Source organism: Mustela lutreola, chromosome 8 (genome assembly GCF_030435805.1).
Source record: "Mustela lutreola isolate mMusLut2 chromosome 8, mMusLut2.pri, whole genome shotgun sequence".
Lineage (NCBI taxonomy): Eukaryota > Metazoa > Chordata > Mammalia > Carnivora > Mustelidae > Mustela > Mustela lutreola.
In genome coordinates this window covers 49,000,728-49,019,952 of record NC_081297.1, presented here as the reverse complement: position 1 = coordinate 49,019,952, position 19,225 = coordinate 49,000,728, and the positions used below count along the sequence as shown (strand labels likewise).

Sequence of the window (19,225 nt, the reverse complement as noted above, 5' to 3'; positions counted from 1 at the left end):
TAGATGGATGGGTAATCAATACACCAAGGAGAATTTGAGAGACAAAGAAAGAGGAAGAACACTCTTAAATACCTGTCCTTCAGACACCAACCCACCTCCACACCCCAACTTCATACCTGGCAGAACTCACACCCAGATCAGCTCCATTTATTCTTCATACAAATTTTATTCATACAGTTTTATTTTTAAATCATTTACACATATTCATACAAAGAAAAATAAATTTCAGGATGGAACCTTGGGACCATGGTAGTTTAAAAAAAAAAATCTCTCTGATCATTAGCTACTGAAGACAAGGCAAAAGGCTTAGCAGTCATTTCTGGGGGTTAGTGTATCTCCCCATACAGGGGACAGTTGAGAAGAGTCCAACCTGCTCCCTCAGTCTTCAGCTTGTGGAGGTAATAAGGGGGGAGGGGTTTTTTCACTGCTTTCCCCTAGAAACATTTCAAGAAGTACAACAAAAGGCTTATGGTAACACTGAACTGCCTCTTTGCTAGGAATTTGGCAAGACTATTTCTGAACCAACTTTCTAGAAGAGTTAGCTCAAGGCCTACTCACAGGCCTTTCTGAGAGGAGGGCTGGCTGCACTCACCACACCCCCAGGCCACCTGCTCTTCCTCCCACCAGCGCCCTTGATCTGACCCCATCTGGTCCCTCTTAGGCTCATTCCACAAATAAGCCATCCTCCTACCCTACATACAAACACTCTCTGTACAACTGACCCCAGCAACTCCTATGGACCCCTCAATAATGATGCCAGCAGCACCACATGCAGCATTGTACCCAGAGAATCTGAACTACAGCCAGGAGAGGTCCAGGAGCAAGAGAACTATGAGCAGCCCTATCAAACTCAGCTCTGCTGAGCAAAAGCAACATTTCAACCCAACAGGCCAACTCCTAACATCCTGTCCCAGGTGGAGTCATCTCAGAGATGGATGGTAGAAGAACCTGCTGTACACCATTGACCAAGAAAGCTGTACTATTATCAGTTCCCAGTAAGTAGGGGAAAGGACAGACATTACGAATGTGGTAGACCCTATCAGAAATGGCAGCTGATGACAACAGTTACCCTAGATCTTCGGGTCCTACCCAAAAAGCAGCACCAAGAAAGGGCATGATGAGCAGAGAGATCTGGAGCTCAATGTACATCCCTTGAATTACCAAGGGACTCAGAGATAACACAGCTCATTTCCTACAGTGATGTAGGAAGAACATGGACTACCCCCCACCCACTACGTTGAGGCAGCTCCTGAGGGGCCACACCGCTTGTGGTCATCAGCCCACCCCCTTAGTAGCCCATTTGGGGAGAGAGAGTCACGTCCAGAGCAGGGACCCCTCCAAGCTGACACTCACAGGGCAGCCCATCCCACTGTCACTGGGGCAGGCCAAACATAGCTAGGAGGGTGGGCAGATCCCGGGCATCGGCTGCCCCATAGGCATCGCTCTGGCCTAACATGGACAACGCCAAACGCAGGGTGCTCCAGATATTCTCTGACATGGCACCCCCTTCGCCCCGAGGGCCCCGGCTTTTCCTCTGCATGTTCAGGGCCTCCAAAAAGTGTTCCACAGCCTCCCTGTGGGGAAGAAGAAGGAGAGATGGTGAGCAGAACATTACTGGAAGGAGGCAGATCAGCTGGCATGGGGAGAAAGCTGGAGCTGTTTAGTCAAACAGAGGATTGGAGAATGAGGAGCTACGGCCAAAGGCAGGGAGAGAGTTCATTCACTAATTACTCCATAGATGCTCTCACCGGTGAGCTCCAAGGTTGATGCAGCTGATGCCCAAGTTATAGCGGGACCGTATATAGCCAGGCTGTAGCTCGAGGGCCCGACGGTACGCAGCTACCGCTTCCTCACTCTGGTTTCCGTTGGCCAGGGTGGCCCCTAGCTTATTCCACAGCAAATAGTCCTGGAACAGAGATGGGAAAGGAGTAGCGACAACAACTAGGCTCAGATCCAACTCTGCCCGTCCTCCCCGGGTCACCATTCTGTTTAGCTAATACATGTTACTCTCCCTTCCTTTCTTCTCAAATGTTCCCAGCCTTCTCTGCCCAATTCTCCCAAGGCAATCAGTATATGGAACGGAAGCTCCCGTGACTTCGAAGGTCCCAACAAATGACCCTTTAGTAAGATGCAATCATGTGCTATTTCCATTCCTCCCCTGAGGCTCACATTGGGACGAACACTGAGGGCAGCTGTGAAGCAGTCCACCGCTTTGTCATACTCCCCACTCAGGTTGAAAAGGACTCCTAAGCCACACTGCACATCCGGGTCAATGGATGTAGGGTCCAGGCGCACAGCAGCCAAGAAGAGCTCTTTCACTTCAAGAAAGAGGGAGCTAGATCAATAGGAAAGAAAAAGAAAAAAAATGCAAAAATAGGTGGATGGATGTGTCTGGATTCTTACCCTTCCAAAATAATTCCTTAATTCGTCACTCATATCCCCAAGATTCATCAATCTATCAGTCATCCTCCTACTCTCAAATTTCATTTTAGAAACGGGTTTTTATGTTTCATCCCAGCACTGCACCACACAATGCAGACCTCCTTCAAGTGCATCCCAGGCTTCCTATCCCACTCTGAGGTCCTTGAGTATCAATCCAGGCAGGCTTCCAAAACCAAGGCCCTCCTTCTACTGGGGCTCAGGTTATCATCTGTCATCCCAGGAATCCTTCACTCACTCGGACAACAGAGACCCGAGGATGCGCTTGCTGGGGCCCTGTCCTGACCCCCCAGCCCCTTCTTCACCACGCACGACCAGATGGGCATAGGCCGGCGTGTAGCGCAGCCAGTCTCGCAGGGTTTCACAGGCCTGTCGCTGCAGGGACTCGTTGGTGAAGCTCACGGCCAGCGCCATGAGTGCTGTCCGGTTATCGGGCTTTAGCTCCAGACACCTGTTCAGACAGAGTGGGCAGAGTTGGTATCTGCAGTGATGCTGGAATATAGTCCTAGAACACAGAGTCACAATGGCCTCACCTGCCAACTCCCTCAGATTAAAGACACAGAGGACTCCTCTACAGGGGTGTTATTGAAAAAAATTACAGATACAAGAAGGAGAAGGTTTTAGCAGCCAAGGAACCAGTGAGGGTCCTACATACAAAATTAAAGCTGATGAAGGAATGGAACAAGATATCTCCAATTCACTCCAAATCTTAAGAGTCTCACCACAAGAAAACACTCTTGCTAGTGACCAAAAAAAAAAGACAAGGATCTGGGTCTGGAATCCTATCATTCCAATGGCTATTTAGGAGCCCAGGAACCACCTCACCCCACCGTTCATGTACTCACTTCCGCAGCGCACTGATGGCTAAGAGTTCCTGTTCATTCTCTGCCTGGGTGGTACCCAGATACTGCCAAGCCTAGAGAGAAGGTGTCAGATTCTATCACTGCATTCACCTTTCCAACCTCTCTTCCTCTGGCTCCCCCACTCACCCTCTCACTCCTACTACCCCATCCCAGGCCATCACCCAGGCCCTAATCCACCTGCACTACTCTGTGGGGTTTCCCTCAAAACTGACGGAAGCGGGCTCTCATATGAAGTCAGAGTAGTGCGGCACTCACTTCCATGTGCTTAGGATCGTGCTGTACGGCCGCCTCAAAAAGCAGCACAGCGTTTGGCAGGTCCCCCTCCTGAAGTCGCCGGAGCCCCTCCTCAAAAGGCTGGGGGTGGTCACGCAGGGGGTTCTCCTCCTCAAACTGGTACCCCTAGAGGGAAAGGAAGCAAATGAAAACCTAAGAAAGAGCCATCACAGTCAAAGCACCGGGATGGCAGATGACAACCAAGACAGAGGTGGAGAACTTAAAGGCCTCCAAAAAGGTATCTGAATTAAATACGGGCAAATTTTCCCTATTAGAAAGGAGATCATCTAGGACCGCAGTAAATCCATTCAGTATCACGCTCATGCTGCTATCTCCTGAAAAGCTAATAGTCTACAAACTCTGACCCACGCTGGAAATAAGCCAATTTTAGGAAGTCCTTATAGGCCTGTATTTCCACTTCCTTGATTCTCACCACTGGACAGAACACATTTCTTACAGGATCTGCTTAAGATAAGCAGATCTTATGAGATCTTACCTTATGAGATAAGCTCTCCTTAGCTATTCAAAGGGCACTTCCTATTTTCCTGCAACAGTATGAAAACGAATAATGGAAATACAATTTGGAATGAGAGGCTGCACCACTCAGATGACACTCTTAGCCAGCTCACAGAATCACTGTGTGTGTGACTGGATAACATGTGTTCAAGCACTCTGAAAATTTTAGTTGTTCACTAATTTCACTCTTAGAAGCTACTAATATTAATCTCTATCTGATAGTAAATGAAAGCTAGATCCCCAAATCCTGATGGCAGAAAATGCTTCAGAAAGACAACATTTTCTCACTGAGGATTTCTAATTTGAGAATGCAAAGCTCTGTCTACTGGTATTTCATGTCAGGCAAAGAGTAGTAATAATAAGATAAAATGGGAGTCATGAGTAAGCCCCATGACTTGGGACAAGCAGATAAAATGTTCTTTTGGGGGAGTTCTTTTGGGGAGTTACCAACACAAACAACACACCAGAATGAAAAGAAGATGCAAACTACCAGGCAGAGCCCTTCTAAATGCAGCTAAGGACACGTAAGAATGAAACCACACATAATACAGACAAGAGCGAGGCCCCTTTTCACTATTACCATGGACCTGTTAAAAAAAATTGGCAACACTTAAACCTTATCAGCCAAGTTCTAAAGCATGATAAGCGATCAGATGTAAATTATCTGTGATGAACCGAAATTACATAATTACGATGGAAGTCTAAAAAACAAGACATATTATAGGAGCTGGATTAAAAATAAACATATTTAAAGTCTATTCATGTTGAGAATAGGTAATGTGCCTGGTAAATCTCTGTACAATATGAAAACTTAGAAGGTAGACAATGACCCCAGACCAGGAATCAGCAAGTCTTTTCTGTAAAATGCCACAAAGTAAGCAAATAAATATTTTGTCCCAACTACTCAACTCCACCTTTGGAGAGAGAAAGGAGCCACAGATAGGTAAGCAAGTAAGTATGACGGTGTTGCAATAAAACCTTATTTATAGACAGCAAAACTTGTATTTTGTATAATTTGCACATGTCACAAAATAGTACTTTTCAATTTTTTTCAACCATTTAAAGCCACTATCAGCTAGCTCACAGGCCAGGCAAAAACAGGTGACAGGCCAGACTTACTGCAGGCCCTAGTTTGCTAACCCCTACTCCAAACTACCAGTTTACCACATTCAACCTCAATTCCTATCTATCAGCAATCCACGCCTTAAGCCACCCTGTAGGAAACAGAGATCACCGTCATCTATAACACAATTTCATAATGAAATTAATTCCTGCCTCTCAGAGCTATTGAGCGCATCGAATAAGAATATTCACCCAAGTCGTATTATCAAAAAGCATAAAATAGGGTGCCTGGGTGGCTCAGTGGGTTAAGACTCTGCCTCCGGCTCAGGTCATTATCCCAGGGCCCTGGGATCGAGCCCTGCATCCAGCTCTCTGCTCGGCAGAGAGCCTGTTTCCCTCTCTCTCTCTGCCTGCCTCTCTGCCTATTTGTGATCTCTCTGTGTATGTCAAATAAATAAATAAAATCTTCCCAAAAAAAAAGGGCATAAAATACTATTTATAAAATAGGTATTATCCTGAAAAGACAATGTAACACATCAAGGCCATCAGATTGCAACCACAGGGTTCCCTAAGTGCTCCCTCATCTGTGCTGTCTAGCCTCCTTGCCATTTTATCAACTGCTGATCAGAGAGGAATTGTTCACAATTAGAATACGTGCACAATAGGAACAAGAATATGCTGAAGGAAGCTTCAACAGCCCGCCAAAGAATGCAGCATGAGTTTATGATCACTGCTGCAACCTAAAATGTCTAACCTGAGCTAGTCATTAAGTCTGATCCATTGTCTACTCTGAAATCTCAAAGGATCACACAGCTTCTGCTCTTCTACTAAGAGTCTGTCCCATCACAGAAACTTCTCTTTATGCTAAAAGAATACACTACCTGCTTGAGGTACACATGTTAAGTTGTCTTGAAAATTTAAGGACCACCCAGTAAAAAATAGTATTTTCAGAGACCCATGAATTTATAAAACAATCAGGGTCAGAGTCACATTTAAAAGCAAAAAAAGCACTACTGACATATAATTCAGTAATAGTTAGAATAAAGCCAGATAAAATCTGAATCATTCATTATTAGTGAGTAACAAAGTAGAGCACATTTCTGTGGAACATTAATGCAAATATTTCTAGTCCTGGGGCACCTGGGTGGCTCAGTGGATTAAAGCCTCTGCCTTTGGCTCAGGTCGTGATCCCGGGGTCTGGGGATCGAGCCCCGCATCGGGCTCTCTGCTCAGCAGGGAGCCTGCTTCCTTTCCTCTCTCTCTGCCTCTCTGCCTCCCTGTGATTTGTCTGTCAAAATAAATAAAATCTTAAAAAATATATATATATATTTCTAGTCCTACATCTGCAATATCTCAAGGTATCAATAATATCAAATAGGGTTCAAAAATCTAAAAACATAAGTTCTGAATTTAAAACTCTATTAAAAAAAATTATATTCCACTTAGCAAGTCATTAACATGAGAGTAAAAAATGCTGCTCATACAAAATCAGTGCTATATCTGTATTTATCAAAGCACAGAAATTTTCACCTAAAATTTATAATTTGCCATTTGTAAGCTAAGAGAACCTATGCAACTTACCAAATTGCTAATACAAATTAATAAATGTATTATCTCCAGGTATTACCAGGTATTATACTAGGTGTTACCTTGAGTAACACCTCCTCAGAATTCTATAGAAGAAACTCATTTTGGCAAAACACAAAGCAGGATCCAAGAAGTAAGCTGTTTTCTACTAACAGGATAGCTCATAAAAAATCAGACTGCAATAGTAAACAAAACCCCATTTTTCCCAGTACTAAGTTTTTCATTGGCTTTCAAATGCTAACCCTTTTAAAGTTATCTTGAACTTAACTCTTCTTTATCTTTGCACACACAGCTCCCTGATGTCAAGATCTACCCAGCATCCAGCTCCACATCTCAGGCCTTGGTTTTAGCGCCAGAATCCTTTCCCAACCAGATCTGAGCTGGGAAGAGGCATCGCTACTCACCTCCTCAGTTCCTGTTTTGCTTCTTTCAAAACCCAATAATTCTCTCTCTTCCCTCTCATGCTTCAACTTAGCAGTTCGATTATTAACTACATCCCTAAATACCCTACAACCTCAAAGTACATTTTTTTCTACAGTAATACCTCTGAAATAGCATACGCTTCTAAGTCTAAGTCTATGCTGTGTATGAAACTAGATTATCTTTGACTAGCTGGGAAATTTTCCTAACATTTTATTTAATCTAATTCTTTGCAAACACCCTAAATTGGCACACATGGTCAGTACTTAGAGAAACAGATCCATTTTTTATAATAATTTTTTTTAATTTTAACATAAATTTTTAAAATAAATTTGTGAGTTAAAAAAAGTAAATAGATACTAAGATGTAGCAACAGAGACATAGTCTACCAATTACTACTCTCTACCAAAGGAATTACACCTATCCCCCAATCAACCTCCAAAGCAGAGCTCCTTCATCTGTTTTCTGAATGCATCACATGCAAATCTCTGTCACAGGTATTACATCACTGTCTTATCATGATTTGACAAGGACAGTCTATTATTATTAATCTGTATGTTCTAAGAATAAAGCATACCTTCAATTTCTAAAGAGGAGTGGGACAAGGGAATGATTCAGATTTCCTTTCACAGAAAGGGGCTCAAGGAAGTAATTACTTGCAAGGAAGTACCCTTCATTCAGGATGAGAGGAGAAACAACATAACAAAGAAACCCTGTGATCTGAGAACGGAGTTCCTACCTTATCGTAGGAAGCAGACGTGAGGTCATCATAGTCAGAAAGCCAGGGGTGAGCCTCAGCATCCCGTTTCGCCATCTCCTCCAACTCTGCCTGCAACTTGTCCCAGAAATCGACATCAGACTGTAAGGAAGGGAAGGCAGGTAGAAAAAAGGAGATCCATCATGACCACCCCACTCCACCCTCAGCGCCTCTAGGATGGCTTCCCTACGACAGTAAATCCTAAATGTCAAAGCGTCCAAAAGCCTCTGGATCATACCCCCAGATTCCAATCCTGCAGTGGAAGGTGATGACCTGGGACTGGCATTTTTGACAGTCACCCACCCTAGCCCCGGCAGTTCTGACACAGAGCATCCAGGAACACTACAGCATACAACGTTCATCATTGGTGATGCTCACATGACACTGTCCAATGGAGTGCGTTCCCTTAGGCGTCTGCTCCTGTGCTACCTGCTCTCACCTCTATAGCTGACTTGGCTCGTTCAAACTCCATATCAAGGGCAGCTGTGTTTACTGGTCTTGTGAACTGGTCAACCCAGGCCTCTGATGTACCCTGTGACAAAGAAGGATGGTCATACCACCACCAACTTTCTACCCACTGAACACCAGCAACCTGGACGCTTCTGAGGACATTCTCAGACTCTCTTTCCCACCCGCTCAGGACCTGGATGCTACCAAGACACGTTGGCAATAAAATCACTTCCCCGTCTGGGACCCCTGAACACTGAACCCGAGGCCTGGGGCACCAGCTGGCTCTGAAGTGGGACTGGGAAGTGACAATGTCCTACCTGCTGCTGTATAAACTCTGCTGCCCACTGTTCTGCCTGAGCTCGGCCCGACCCTGCACCGGACTCCAGGGACACCTGCCCCTCGCCAATCTGCCGCACGAATTTCAGGAACTGGGGCACAGAGACACACAGAGGCCACTTGGGAGAGGACTTCCAGGTGTGCACTCTCAACCATGCCCAAGAGACGCCTGCACTTCCCCCTCCCCCTGACCATCTCTAGCTGCAGACAAGACTTACTAAAGACCCTGAAAAATGTCAAGAGCAAAAAGAAAGGGATTTCTGGCCTTAAAGATTTGAGAAGACACAGAAAAGTGAAAGGGTTAGTATGCAAGGAAATGAGAGAAAGGATGTTGGAAGGAAGAAGAAGGATCCTAAGTCTCTGTTCTCCAGGAAGAAGGAATGGACTTCAGATCTTATTTCCTTCTCTTTAAACTGGGGTAAGAGAAGCTAGACTCTTGACTTCCAAGATCAGCTCTGCTGGGCAAAGCAACAGTGGGATGTGGCTCACCTCGGAGTTAGCCAATTTCGGGTCATCCACCTTGGCCACAAAGTCACTGGCTGTGTGCTGCAGGTCCTCCTCGGGATGATATTCATCATACCTAGAACAGGTAAGGACAAACCAGTTCCACACACTAGTCTGACACCACCTTCCCCACACTACTGCCTACTTCCAGCCCATGGCAATCACAGTTCCTGGGTCCCGGGGCAGGGGTGGGGGGCTCGGGAGGGGGCGGGGGTTCTACTCTCTCATTAAGGACCTACAAATTCCAAGTTACATTAAAAAAGGACACCTGGCCAGAAGTGGCAAAGCACTAGCTACATTCTTTTATCCTTCCCTTTCCCTAATACTCATTTATAAAGAGAAGGAATACAGCAGTAGCCTCTAAAGTAAAAAGGGAACAGGGTGCATAAGCTAAAGTTATGAAATTCTAGTTAAGACACTTAGGATTCTTGACTCAACTGGATGTGAGACAAACTTCTAGGGTAATAATACAAGTGGGAACCTTAACACAGAAAATGAGGGGACTGCAAGTCGGTTTGAGAATGTGGATGGAGGAGGTGAGGGAGGCTAGGAAAACCATCTAGTACTCCTTTCACAGGGATCCATCCAGAAAGAAGTAGCTGGACTCACCAGTGATCTGTGGAAGCTGTTCCCTCAGGCTCTCCCAGCCACAGCTTCTCCTCTGACTGTTCCAGATACTCCTCAGCCCAGCGGGCAGGGGAAACAGACAAAGGATCTACAAAGGACAGACATGGAGAAATCACACAGGGCTCAGGGAGGGATCAGGGAAAGGGAGAGTACGACACGTACTCCACTGACCCTCTTACCCAAGTCAAAGCAGATGAGATCCTACTGAATACCTCAGATTCCTGGCCAAAAGAAAACACTAATGAATTCTCAATACACAACCTACTTCCAAGGGGCCTAGGGTCGAAGTTTATGGAGCTGGAAACAAGAGAACAAATTAGGAGACTCAGGAAAGGAAGACAGACCAAACCTTTTTGCTTGAAGTGTCAGAGACTTCAGTAAGAAATAGCGGGTGCTGAGGGCCTCCACCTTCCTCAAAGGTACTGCGGCCAGCTGGTAAGGAGCTACGGGAGAAGAGAAGAGCCCCTGCTCCTTAACCAAAGCTCTCGTGCGTTCCAATCAACAGAGTTCACGCTCTCCCAAGAAAACAAGCCTCATGTTTCATCTTATACCTAGAGACTTTGAGAAGCAGAACACAAGGCTAGAATTTAAAGATACATTGGTCCACTCTTCCCATTTGATGTCTGTTCCATTTTTTTAGCTGAGATGGAACATGCAAGCATGAAAGTACATACAGTGCCCCAAACATAAGCGTGCTGCCTGATGAACTCTGACGTGAGTGCACTCGGATCACCGCCACCCAGATCAAGATGCAGAGGTTTACTGCTCTCTCACAGGCTCCCGCAGACCACCCCTCCCCCAGGAAAAAACACTAGTCTGACTTTTGATTCATTCTGTGGGCTATGTTTTTAAGTGTAATTCTGGAAACTGTCTCAGAAGCTCTAGTGACAAAGGGCGTCACTGCAACATCATAATAAACACACCAAGGTGACAGATCAGATCAAACGAGGGCACTAAACTCTTTCTCAACCTCCAGGACTTTGTCCTGAACTATTCCAGGGCCAGAAAAAAAAAAACCCAAACTAAAACAAAATGAAAGCATTAAGACATGGTTCAAAGGTGCCCGAAAGAACAAGTAAACACCCAGAAGTCAGGAGCCTCGGTATCCTTTCCATCTGCTCTGCATCCATACCTTTCCACATCAACACTGAAGTGCTCGTCCTATCTTTGTCCCCAATTTAAAGATCTGCCATTGCTTTTAACACTGAGAAGGCAGATTCATCCCCTCAGTAGTAAGTATGTTAACAGAATAGTTTATTCTATTTACCGAGACTTTGCCTGAACAATTTCAACAAAGTAAACCCAACATCTGAGAAAGTAATGTCAAAATCTGAAAAAAAAAGCGGGGGGGATCCAAACTCTCAAAATACACTTAATTATAAATAATAAATATTACTAATATAACAAAAGATGTGGTTGGTGATTTTTTTTTAATCAACCTCTTAACTTCAAGGACTCTCAACATTTTTATCCAGATTCCCTCACTGTTCTCTTTTCTTTGCCCCAACTAGACTGTTGGCTCAAGAGTGGAGACTTAGTAAGGAGATACCTTAACACTTAAGTAGACATTACAACGCCTCCTGGTCCCTTTGTCCCATTCTGTTGAAAACTAGTCACTCCTTCCTCTCAACTAGAGGATTTTGCAAACCCGACTCTGGCCAAAAGTACTCCTCAAATTATAGAGAATACTGTTTCTGTGAAATGCTCCTTTCAAGGACAAGAAGCAATGGAAAAAATACAAACCACCTGGACTTTAAAAGGGACATGAGGCAGATTAGAAAAAAATCCCAGAGGTGAGAAAAGTCATCTTCAAACAGCCATGATCTGGTATTTTACCATATTAGCCACAAGCCTCAGAATTTCCTGGCACTGGAAACCTGCTCCAAAAAAGGAGTCAAAATGAAATGACCAAAAGAATTCTATTTGGCCTTCACACTATTATTCAATAAATTCTTACAGAAAATGAGATCCTCTTGGATACCTGAGATTGAAACAATTAAGACCTACAGACAGGAAAGGACTATACCAGGTCACATAAATTAGCAGAGTTAGAACCAACAACCTAGATACCAAATATCCAACTCAGAATGTCGTCTTAGTTTCTCATTGGGTGCTCCTTGGCACATCCAGACCAAGCTCCAAAGTCAAAAACTCCGAACTTCCCACCCTTATCTGTAAAGGTTTCTGAGTTTACTAAAGAGCCCGATCAATGGGAAAGAATGTAGGTTCCAAATCAGCCTACTGGACACTCAAATCCCAACACCACCCACCACTTATTCACTGTGCAAGGTACTTAACCCTTAAGTTTCCCTTTCCTTATCTATAAAATAGAGATAATAATAGCAACTACATAGGAATTGTTGTAAAGACCAAGTGAGCTAATGCACACATCAAGCACAGAGTAACAAATGCTAGTTATTATTATCATTACTGTCTGCTCACAGCAAACCCATACCGAAAGTAGAAAACATCACAGTGAGATTATTACTCCTTTTCATCCACAGTCTCTTCGGCTGCTGTCGGGGGAGACGGATTGCCACTCACCACCTGCTACTGCTGTATACTGCCCTTCCTAGGAAAGTTCAGGTTTCTCTCTCATGATTACCGCAGGAACCTCACACACCATGTTAGCTGAAGCTGTCTAAATTCAAAATCCCTTAAAGACGTATTTCATCCCTATAGCTGAGTCATAAGATGGAGCATTATTTGACCCAGGAGATTTAAGGGCATGGGTGGAGGCTGGATTGCATCAAGAAATATGGCAGACTCAAAAATGAGCTTCAGGGCACCTGGGTGGCTCAGTGGGTTAAGCCGCTGCCTTCAGCTCAGGTCATGATCTCAGGGTCCTGGGATCAAGTCCCGCGTCGGGCTCTCTGCTCAGCAGGGAGCCTGCTTCCTCCTCTCTCTCTCTCTCTACCTGCCTCTATGCCTACTTGTGATCTCTCTCTGTCAAGTGAATAAATAAAATCTTTAAAAAAAAAAAAAATGAGCTTCATGTGGTGATGGATTAATTATGTAACTTGATTGTGGTGGTAGTTACACAAATCTGCACACATGACAAAATGGCACAAAACCATAAACACACACAAAGACCTATAAAACTGGTGTGATTTAATAAACTCTATGGATCGTAACAATGGCAACTGCCTGACTTTGATACTGTATATAACTAACAGTTATGTAAAATATTACCACTGGGGAAAACAGAGTAAAGGATACACAGAACTCTCCTCTACATTTTTTTGGCAACTTCCAGTGAAACTATATTTCCAAATAAAACACTAATACAAGAAAAAAAATGAACTGCCAAGCCTCCTTTTAAACTTGAGTCTAGAATCTTAACAACAGAGACTTGAAGATAAAAAGGATTTAAATATAACCTCCTTTCATCTTGAAGTCTACTTATCCATAAAGCAATTGTTAACCTATATCATCAATATAATATCAGCCACAAACGTTATGATAATAAAAAATGAATTACCAGAAAATTAATTTCCTTTAGCTTTCTCCCAGATCTCAATTCATTTGTTCAATAAATACTGAAGGTCCAGTACCTACAAAGCAATATACTGCTGCAATTGGCATTTTTATGAAGACAGACCCCCAAAAGCTCAATTTCCCTTTCCAGCTCTCCATCGTCTTGCCTCCATGAAGCAGGCACAGTCCCAAAAGAATGTGTAAAACAGAAGAAATCTCCCAAAGAGGACTTAACAAGTTAAGAGAGGTCCAACTCATTTTTCTAAAGTTGTTTTTCACTTACAGGTTAAGGAAGCTTTCACTGATTACAAGCAATTTTGATCATTATAACAGAAATCTCATCAATCTCGATGCTCATAGTAGTACTTTTTATTTTTCTGAGTTACCAAAAATGACAGATGCCCACACATTACAAAAGAAGTCCCTCTACAATAAAGAGGTCGCATTTAAGTCTAAGGTTTGTATGAAAAACTGAGTTTGTTTGGTGGAAGGTGTTTGTTACAACTCAGATTTTCACTTGAGGCAGTTCCCTGAAGAGGAGTCTCAAAGATAGAGTAATGGTTTTAAGTATGGAGTGTAGAGAATGTTCCTCAGTGACTCTAAACAAAGTAGTTAACCTTTCCAAATCTCAGTTTCCTTATCTATAAAATGGGGAAGGAATACCTACCAGCTAAGTGTAACCATGAAGACCAAATGATTATTATCAAGTGCAAAGTACCACTAATGAAACTAAGAATATCTATTGTTCTACCTTAAACTTCCAACTTAAGAGTGGGAGAGGGAGTCACTATAAAAGAGATCAATAGCTTTTACTAAAGATGAGCTTTAGTTGTTAGATTTGGGATTTTTTCCCTAGAGAGAGAAAGCCCTATTTTTAGAGAATAAAAACGATGGCGGGAAAAAAACAAAGAGCTGCCATTAATGATCTCGAGAATGTTCATGATCTAGGACGATGAATGCCCTGAGAGTCTAAAATCTTTGTAACTTTTTCCATTTGTATCTCTTGTTATTCTTAATTTCTTAACTTGGAAAAAAAGCTAGCAAGTGCTTCTCTTTGAAAGCAATGAAGAAGAGGAAAGTTGAAGAGACAGAGTGCCTTTTCCCCATGCCCCTAATCAGACAGGCTTGGGGAAGAAGAATCAATTCCAAAGGATAGGATGAGCATAGATCCTCTCAAAGACAGAGAACGGAAATGAGGCTGGGAATCTGAAGAGCTCCAGGTGCAGGTCTGGCAGTAGAGCACCATGGTTCAGCCAACCGGGTCTGGAATCGTTCAAACCCAGAGCTAAATCCCAACTCCACCACTTACAAAACTGTATCACCTTAGGCAAATCACTTAATCTCAAAGCCTGTTTTCTTATCTATATGCTAAGAACAGAAACAGTGGCTACCTCAAGAATTCTCATAGGGATTAAACAGATAATACATTGAAAGCACTTAATACAAAGCCTAGAAGATGGTAAATACACACTGGTGATTATTATGAGTATTTATTATTATCATCAGGATATGGTCTTTGCCCTCTAAAACTTCATACTTCAAGCCCTTGAACACAATTCCATTTTCTAAGGCCCCAACTCTCTTCAAGAGGAGTTTTTATTTTTTAAGATTTTATGTATTTGTCAGAGAGACAGTGCATACACACAAGCAGGGGGAGCAGCAGGCAGAGGGAGAAGCAGGCTCTCTGCTGGCAAGGAGCGATGCGGAACTTGATCCTGGGACCCTGGGATCATAACCTGAGCCTAAGGCATATGTTTAACCAACTGAGCCACCCAGGCGTCCCTGTTCAAGATGACTTAATGCCAGAATCCCACTGGCTATGCCTAGCACTTCTTCGTGGGCCACATTGCCATCCATCCAATCTGTGGATCCACACCACCACACTACAGTAATAACGTCCCAGATAACAAAGAAGTACCTAACTCCACATGTTCTCTCTCTTCGTCCTCTCTCCCATTCTCTTTATATATAAGATATATATATATATATATCTTTATATATATATAAAGAGATACATAGATATAATTTCCAAAATCTCTTACCCAGTTCAAACCCAATCCCTTCTTTCATGTAAGTTTCAATAACTCCCTACTACCACCTAGGGGAAATCAGGTTCAGTGCCCTAGAGAAATGAGTCAAAAGTCCAGAAAAGTCACAGAAGCTGAAATCGCTCTATACCCTAAGAACTGGGGGCACAGAATCAAACTTTGTCCCATATGAGCCACTTACCCACGATAAGCCTCACCTGTAACTTCAGAGATGAATTCTTGGGACCAGTCTGTCTCATTATAATCCTGAGTTACATCCACAGCATCTCCAGCTGCAAGAAACTCCTGGGCCCAGTTCTCAGACAAGGCCAAGTCTGCCACACCAGGAGCTTAAAAAAAGAGAAAATTAAGAAGAAGAAGAAAAAAAAAAAAAGAAATGCGTATCATTCTATCATGCCTCAGCAACCCTAGGGACATGAAAGCACTTTCCGTTTTATCTCCTTCTGCATCTCAGTTCCCTAATGCCAGCGGTATGATATCCCCTTGGTCCCATGTGCACATAAAATGGTGATGTGCCCTCTCACCAGACTCAGGACCCACCTCTCTGGGGTGCCTGGCGGAAGTTTGACTGTTCAATCTCCTGCATCTCTGCCAGCAGGTCATCCATCTTGAAGGTCTGAGGGGCACGGGACACAAGTGGTGCATTCTGGTCCTGGAGAAATTCAGCCACCAGCTGCCAGGAGAAAGACGATGACATGAACTCAGCAAGAGATAGGGCCCCATGAACGGGAGGCAGTTACATCAAATACAAGGAAAGGGAAACACAGAAACTACAGATGTCAAAATACTCAGTACATCTTTAATACCAAGCAGGAGAAGAAATAAGGCAAATCTCTTTTGGTCAGGAAGCTCCAAAGAATGAAATATAAATAAGCCATGTTTAAAGTAAAAACACAAAGGACAAAAGAAAAATGGAGCAGAAGAGACTGGTATGTTTACCTCATCTTCAGAGGCTACTCCCAAAGGCTTAGAGACCTAAGACAGAAAAAAAAGGGAAGCAATATGATACAGTAATGAAGTCCACATACCCAACTCAGTTAACAAGAGTTAAGATTCCAGCTCTAGCATTTAGAGTGACCTTGGGCAAGTCACAAAACTTCTCTGAGCCCCAGTTGCTTCATCTACAGAATGACTGCTTTCATCTGTATAAGGATGTACAATGCTTAGTACAGTGTTAAGTAAACACTCATTAAGTGATAACTACTATTATCTGCAACACAATAGAGAAAGCAGTTATCCCAACGTGTTCATCTGGCCCCTCTATCCCTGGTCACCCTTTCTGAGTTTTCTGCCTCAAGAACACTCACCGCCTCTGTGGTCGGGGCTCCTGGGGGCCAAGGGCCAGGCCTCAACCCCTCCTGCCGAAGGGCCTTGTCCTGGGTGAAGTGCCCAGCCAGCTTCATGAGTGGGTTAGCACCCCCGCATTCGGCCTCCACCAGCTCCCGCATTGCCATGGTGACCGCCAGCCCCACTGCTGGGCAGAGAAGGTTTGGAACTGAGGTCCAGCTGCCAGATCCTTCCTCAACCCACACTCAGCCCATGAGGCGGGCGAACGTCCGTCTCAGGTTGTTAGCCACTCACCACCCTCCACCCCTGTAACCTTTGCTATGGCCCCCACCTCTGCCAGGAGTCCGAGAGGGGGCCGGTGCCCTCCTGCCGCCCCCCTCAAAGGCCACCGCTTTCAGCCTGGCCCTCTCCAGCGGCCTCCACGACTGCGGTCCCAGGCAGCGACACCGGCCGGCGGTCGCCCCCCACAGAAGGACCGAAACCCCAGGGGTCTAAGGGGACAATTCCGCAATTGGGCTGTACCCGGGCATTGGAGAGGCAATGAAGAGGGGGAATGCCGCCAGAGCGTAAGCCCGGTCCCCCAAACCTCTCATGTCCAGCGAGCTCCGCGAGGACCCATTCCTTACCCCCCTAAGTCACCTGAGCCCCTCCCCCCATTCGGTGGGTGCCGGTCCACCCCACCAGCGCTCCGGACCACCCATTACCCCCGCCCCAGCCGCAACTCCAGCTCCGCTCCCGGGACCCGCGAGGAACAGGCCCCGACAGGGGAAGACCGGGAACACGTCCCCGCGCCCCCTCCAGGCCCGGCGCTCACCGTCGCGCGCAGCGCCGCTCGACCCGCCCGGGCACCTGGTGCGGGCTAAAGGGGGTGGGGAGGGGAGGGGGCAGGAAGCAAGGGGCGGGGCTCGAGCTTAAAGGGGCCGTGGCGGCCGCGCAGCCGTCACTGCCCAGAGGAAAGCTGTTTGTAGGGGCGGGGCCTTAAGGCTGCGACGCAGCGTGACGGAGGGAGCCGTGAATCTTAAAGGGGAAGAACGCCTTAAAGGGGAAGTCTTGGAGCAGCGACGCTGAGAGCATTCAAAAGGATCCTCGGCACTAGGACAGGTTTGATGGGAAGCTCAAATAAGAATGGAGCTAGGAGGGGCACATTGTGCCCCAAGGGGATTCCCTGCCCTTTCTGGCCTCAGTTTCCCCTTCTAAAAAGGGGCTGGCTAGTCTTCCTAAGCCCCAAAGTAGGTAGGAGAAAGGCCCTCACACGGGAATTGCAAGGGTCAAATCCGAGAATTGCAAGGGTCAAATCCGAGGCGTTCTTCAGCTCTCTAAGGTTGTCCACTTCCAAATTGCCCCTAGTGGGACCTCGTCACAGTCTCCTTGGAGACAGAGGCCTGCCCCCAATCCCTCTGCCACTGCGTAGTGGGGAAAATAGCACTGGATGATGACAAATTCCGGAGACTAAAATAAGGTCCAGCGCATCCGCAGTCCTCAAACTGGTAACATACAGGGAAGGTGCACAGTGAATCACTCCTTTCCCCTTGTTCCTCCTTCACCCATGGTCAAGGTCACCATGGTGGCCCTATTCCCACTGCTCCAGACTGGGAAAGCCAGACATGATACAAGAAATGATTTTTAATCACGGGATAAGCCTCAGGCCCCACCATCTGCCACAGCATTGGCTCTGATGTCAAACTTAAAGGTCTCCAGGAAAGAAACCCTTATCTCTCACCTAGCTCCTTATATCTCACCTCCCAAGGCCAAGGGAGTCCTGGTGCCCCAAAGAAGAGCAGAAGGGGCTTGGGGCTGCTGGTCATTGAGCAAGGACAGGTTAATACCAGAGGGAAAAGAAGCACCATCCCATCCCAGGGTGCAGGAGGGGAAACAGGTATACAGCAGGTGGCGCCCTGTGCCACACTTGTTTCCTGGTTGTCCTGCAGATTTCAAAGGTTCAGGCCCTCAGGGACCAGAGGGCCTTGGCTCTGTAAACTCCTCCCTGGGAAAATAAAGAAGCTGCTCTGACACCTCAGGGGAACAGAATGGCAGGGCAAACCTGGAGATTGTGCAGAATTTCTCCTTTTCACCATCCTTCAGAACTCCCACCCCACCCCGCCCCTTTTCCCTGGAGAACACAAATCCCAGCCCTTGCATGTTCACTCTTCTCAGGCTGCCACTGTAAAGAAAATAACTAGTACCTAGTAAACTAAGCCATGCCAAGGAGAAAGGGACACTCTAGCATGTAAAGGATCCCTGCAGAGGGGAATATTTAACTGAAAGCACATGATATAGTAGAATTTTAGAAAATCAAGGCAACCAGAAAGGACTTCCTGGTACCACTCAAACCATACCACACACATAGGCACCTGCTCTGCTAGGAGTTTAGTAACTGATTATCAATAATTCATTAGGTGCTCACCTCCTAGGAGATGATAATAATGATAACAACTGGTGTTTATCTGATGCTTACTAAAACCCAGGCATTGCATTAAACACTTTATGGGCTGTGGTGCTTTTAATCTTCATAATACCCCCTATGAAATAGGTATTTCCGACCCCACTTTGCAGATGACACCCAAAATCACCAGCTAGGA

The 19,225-nt window shown here is 45.2% G+C and overlaps 1 protein-coding gene across 10 annotated transcripts; it reads right to left on the bottom strand.

Annotated features, from left to right (window-relative positions):
* Positions 1-146: 146 nt before the first annotated feature.
* Positions 147-17,610, bottom strand: PEX5 (peroxisomal biogenesis factor 5). Of its 10 annotated transcripts, none has more exons than XM_059184701.1 (16): positions 17,461-17,610; positions 16,667-16,833; positions 16,299-16,334; positions 15,900-16,032; positions 15,557-15,688; positions 9,817-9,922; positions 9,193-9,283; positions 8,685-8,795; positions 8,357-8,449; positions 7,900-7,995; positions 3,558-3,701; positions 3,285-3,355; positions 2,678-2,890; positions 2,170-2,335; positions 1,749-1,906; positions 147-1,574 (listed from the first exon to the last, which is right to left on the bottom strand). In XM_059184701.1, exons 2-16 carry the CDS (start codon positions 16,811-16,813, stop codon positions 1,373-1,375), a joined length of 1,899 nt encoding a protein of 632 aa, XP_059040684.1. In that variant the 5' UTR covers positions 16,814-16,833; positions 17,461-17,610; the 3' UTR covers positions 147-1,372. The 10 variants fall into 10 exon arrangements, with proteins under 10 accessions (XP_059040684.1, XP_059040679.1, XP_059040680.1 ...); XM_059184696.1 differs by having other exon boundaries at positions 7,900-8,019; positions 17,461-17,609; XM_059184697.1 differs by having other exon boundaries at positions 7,900-8,019; positions 16,667-16,830; positions 17,461-17,602.
* Positions 17,611-19,225: the final 1,615 nt, after the last annotated feature.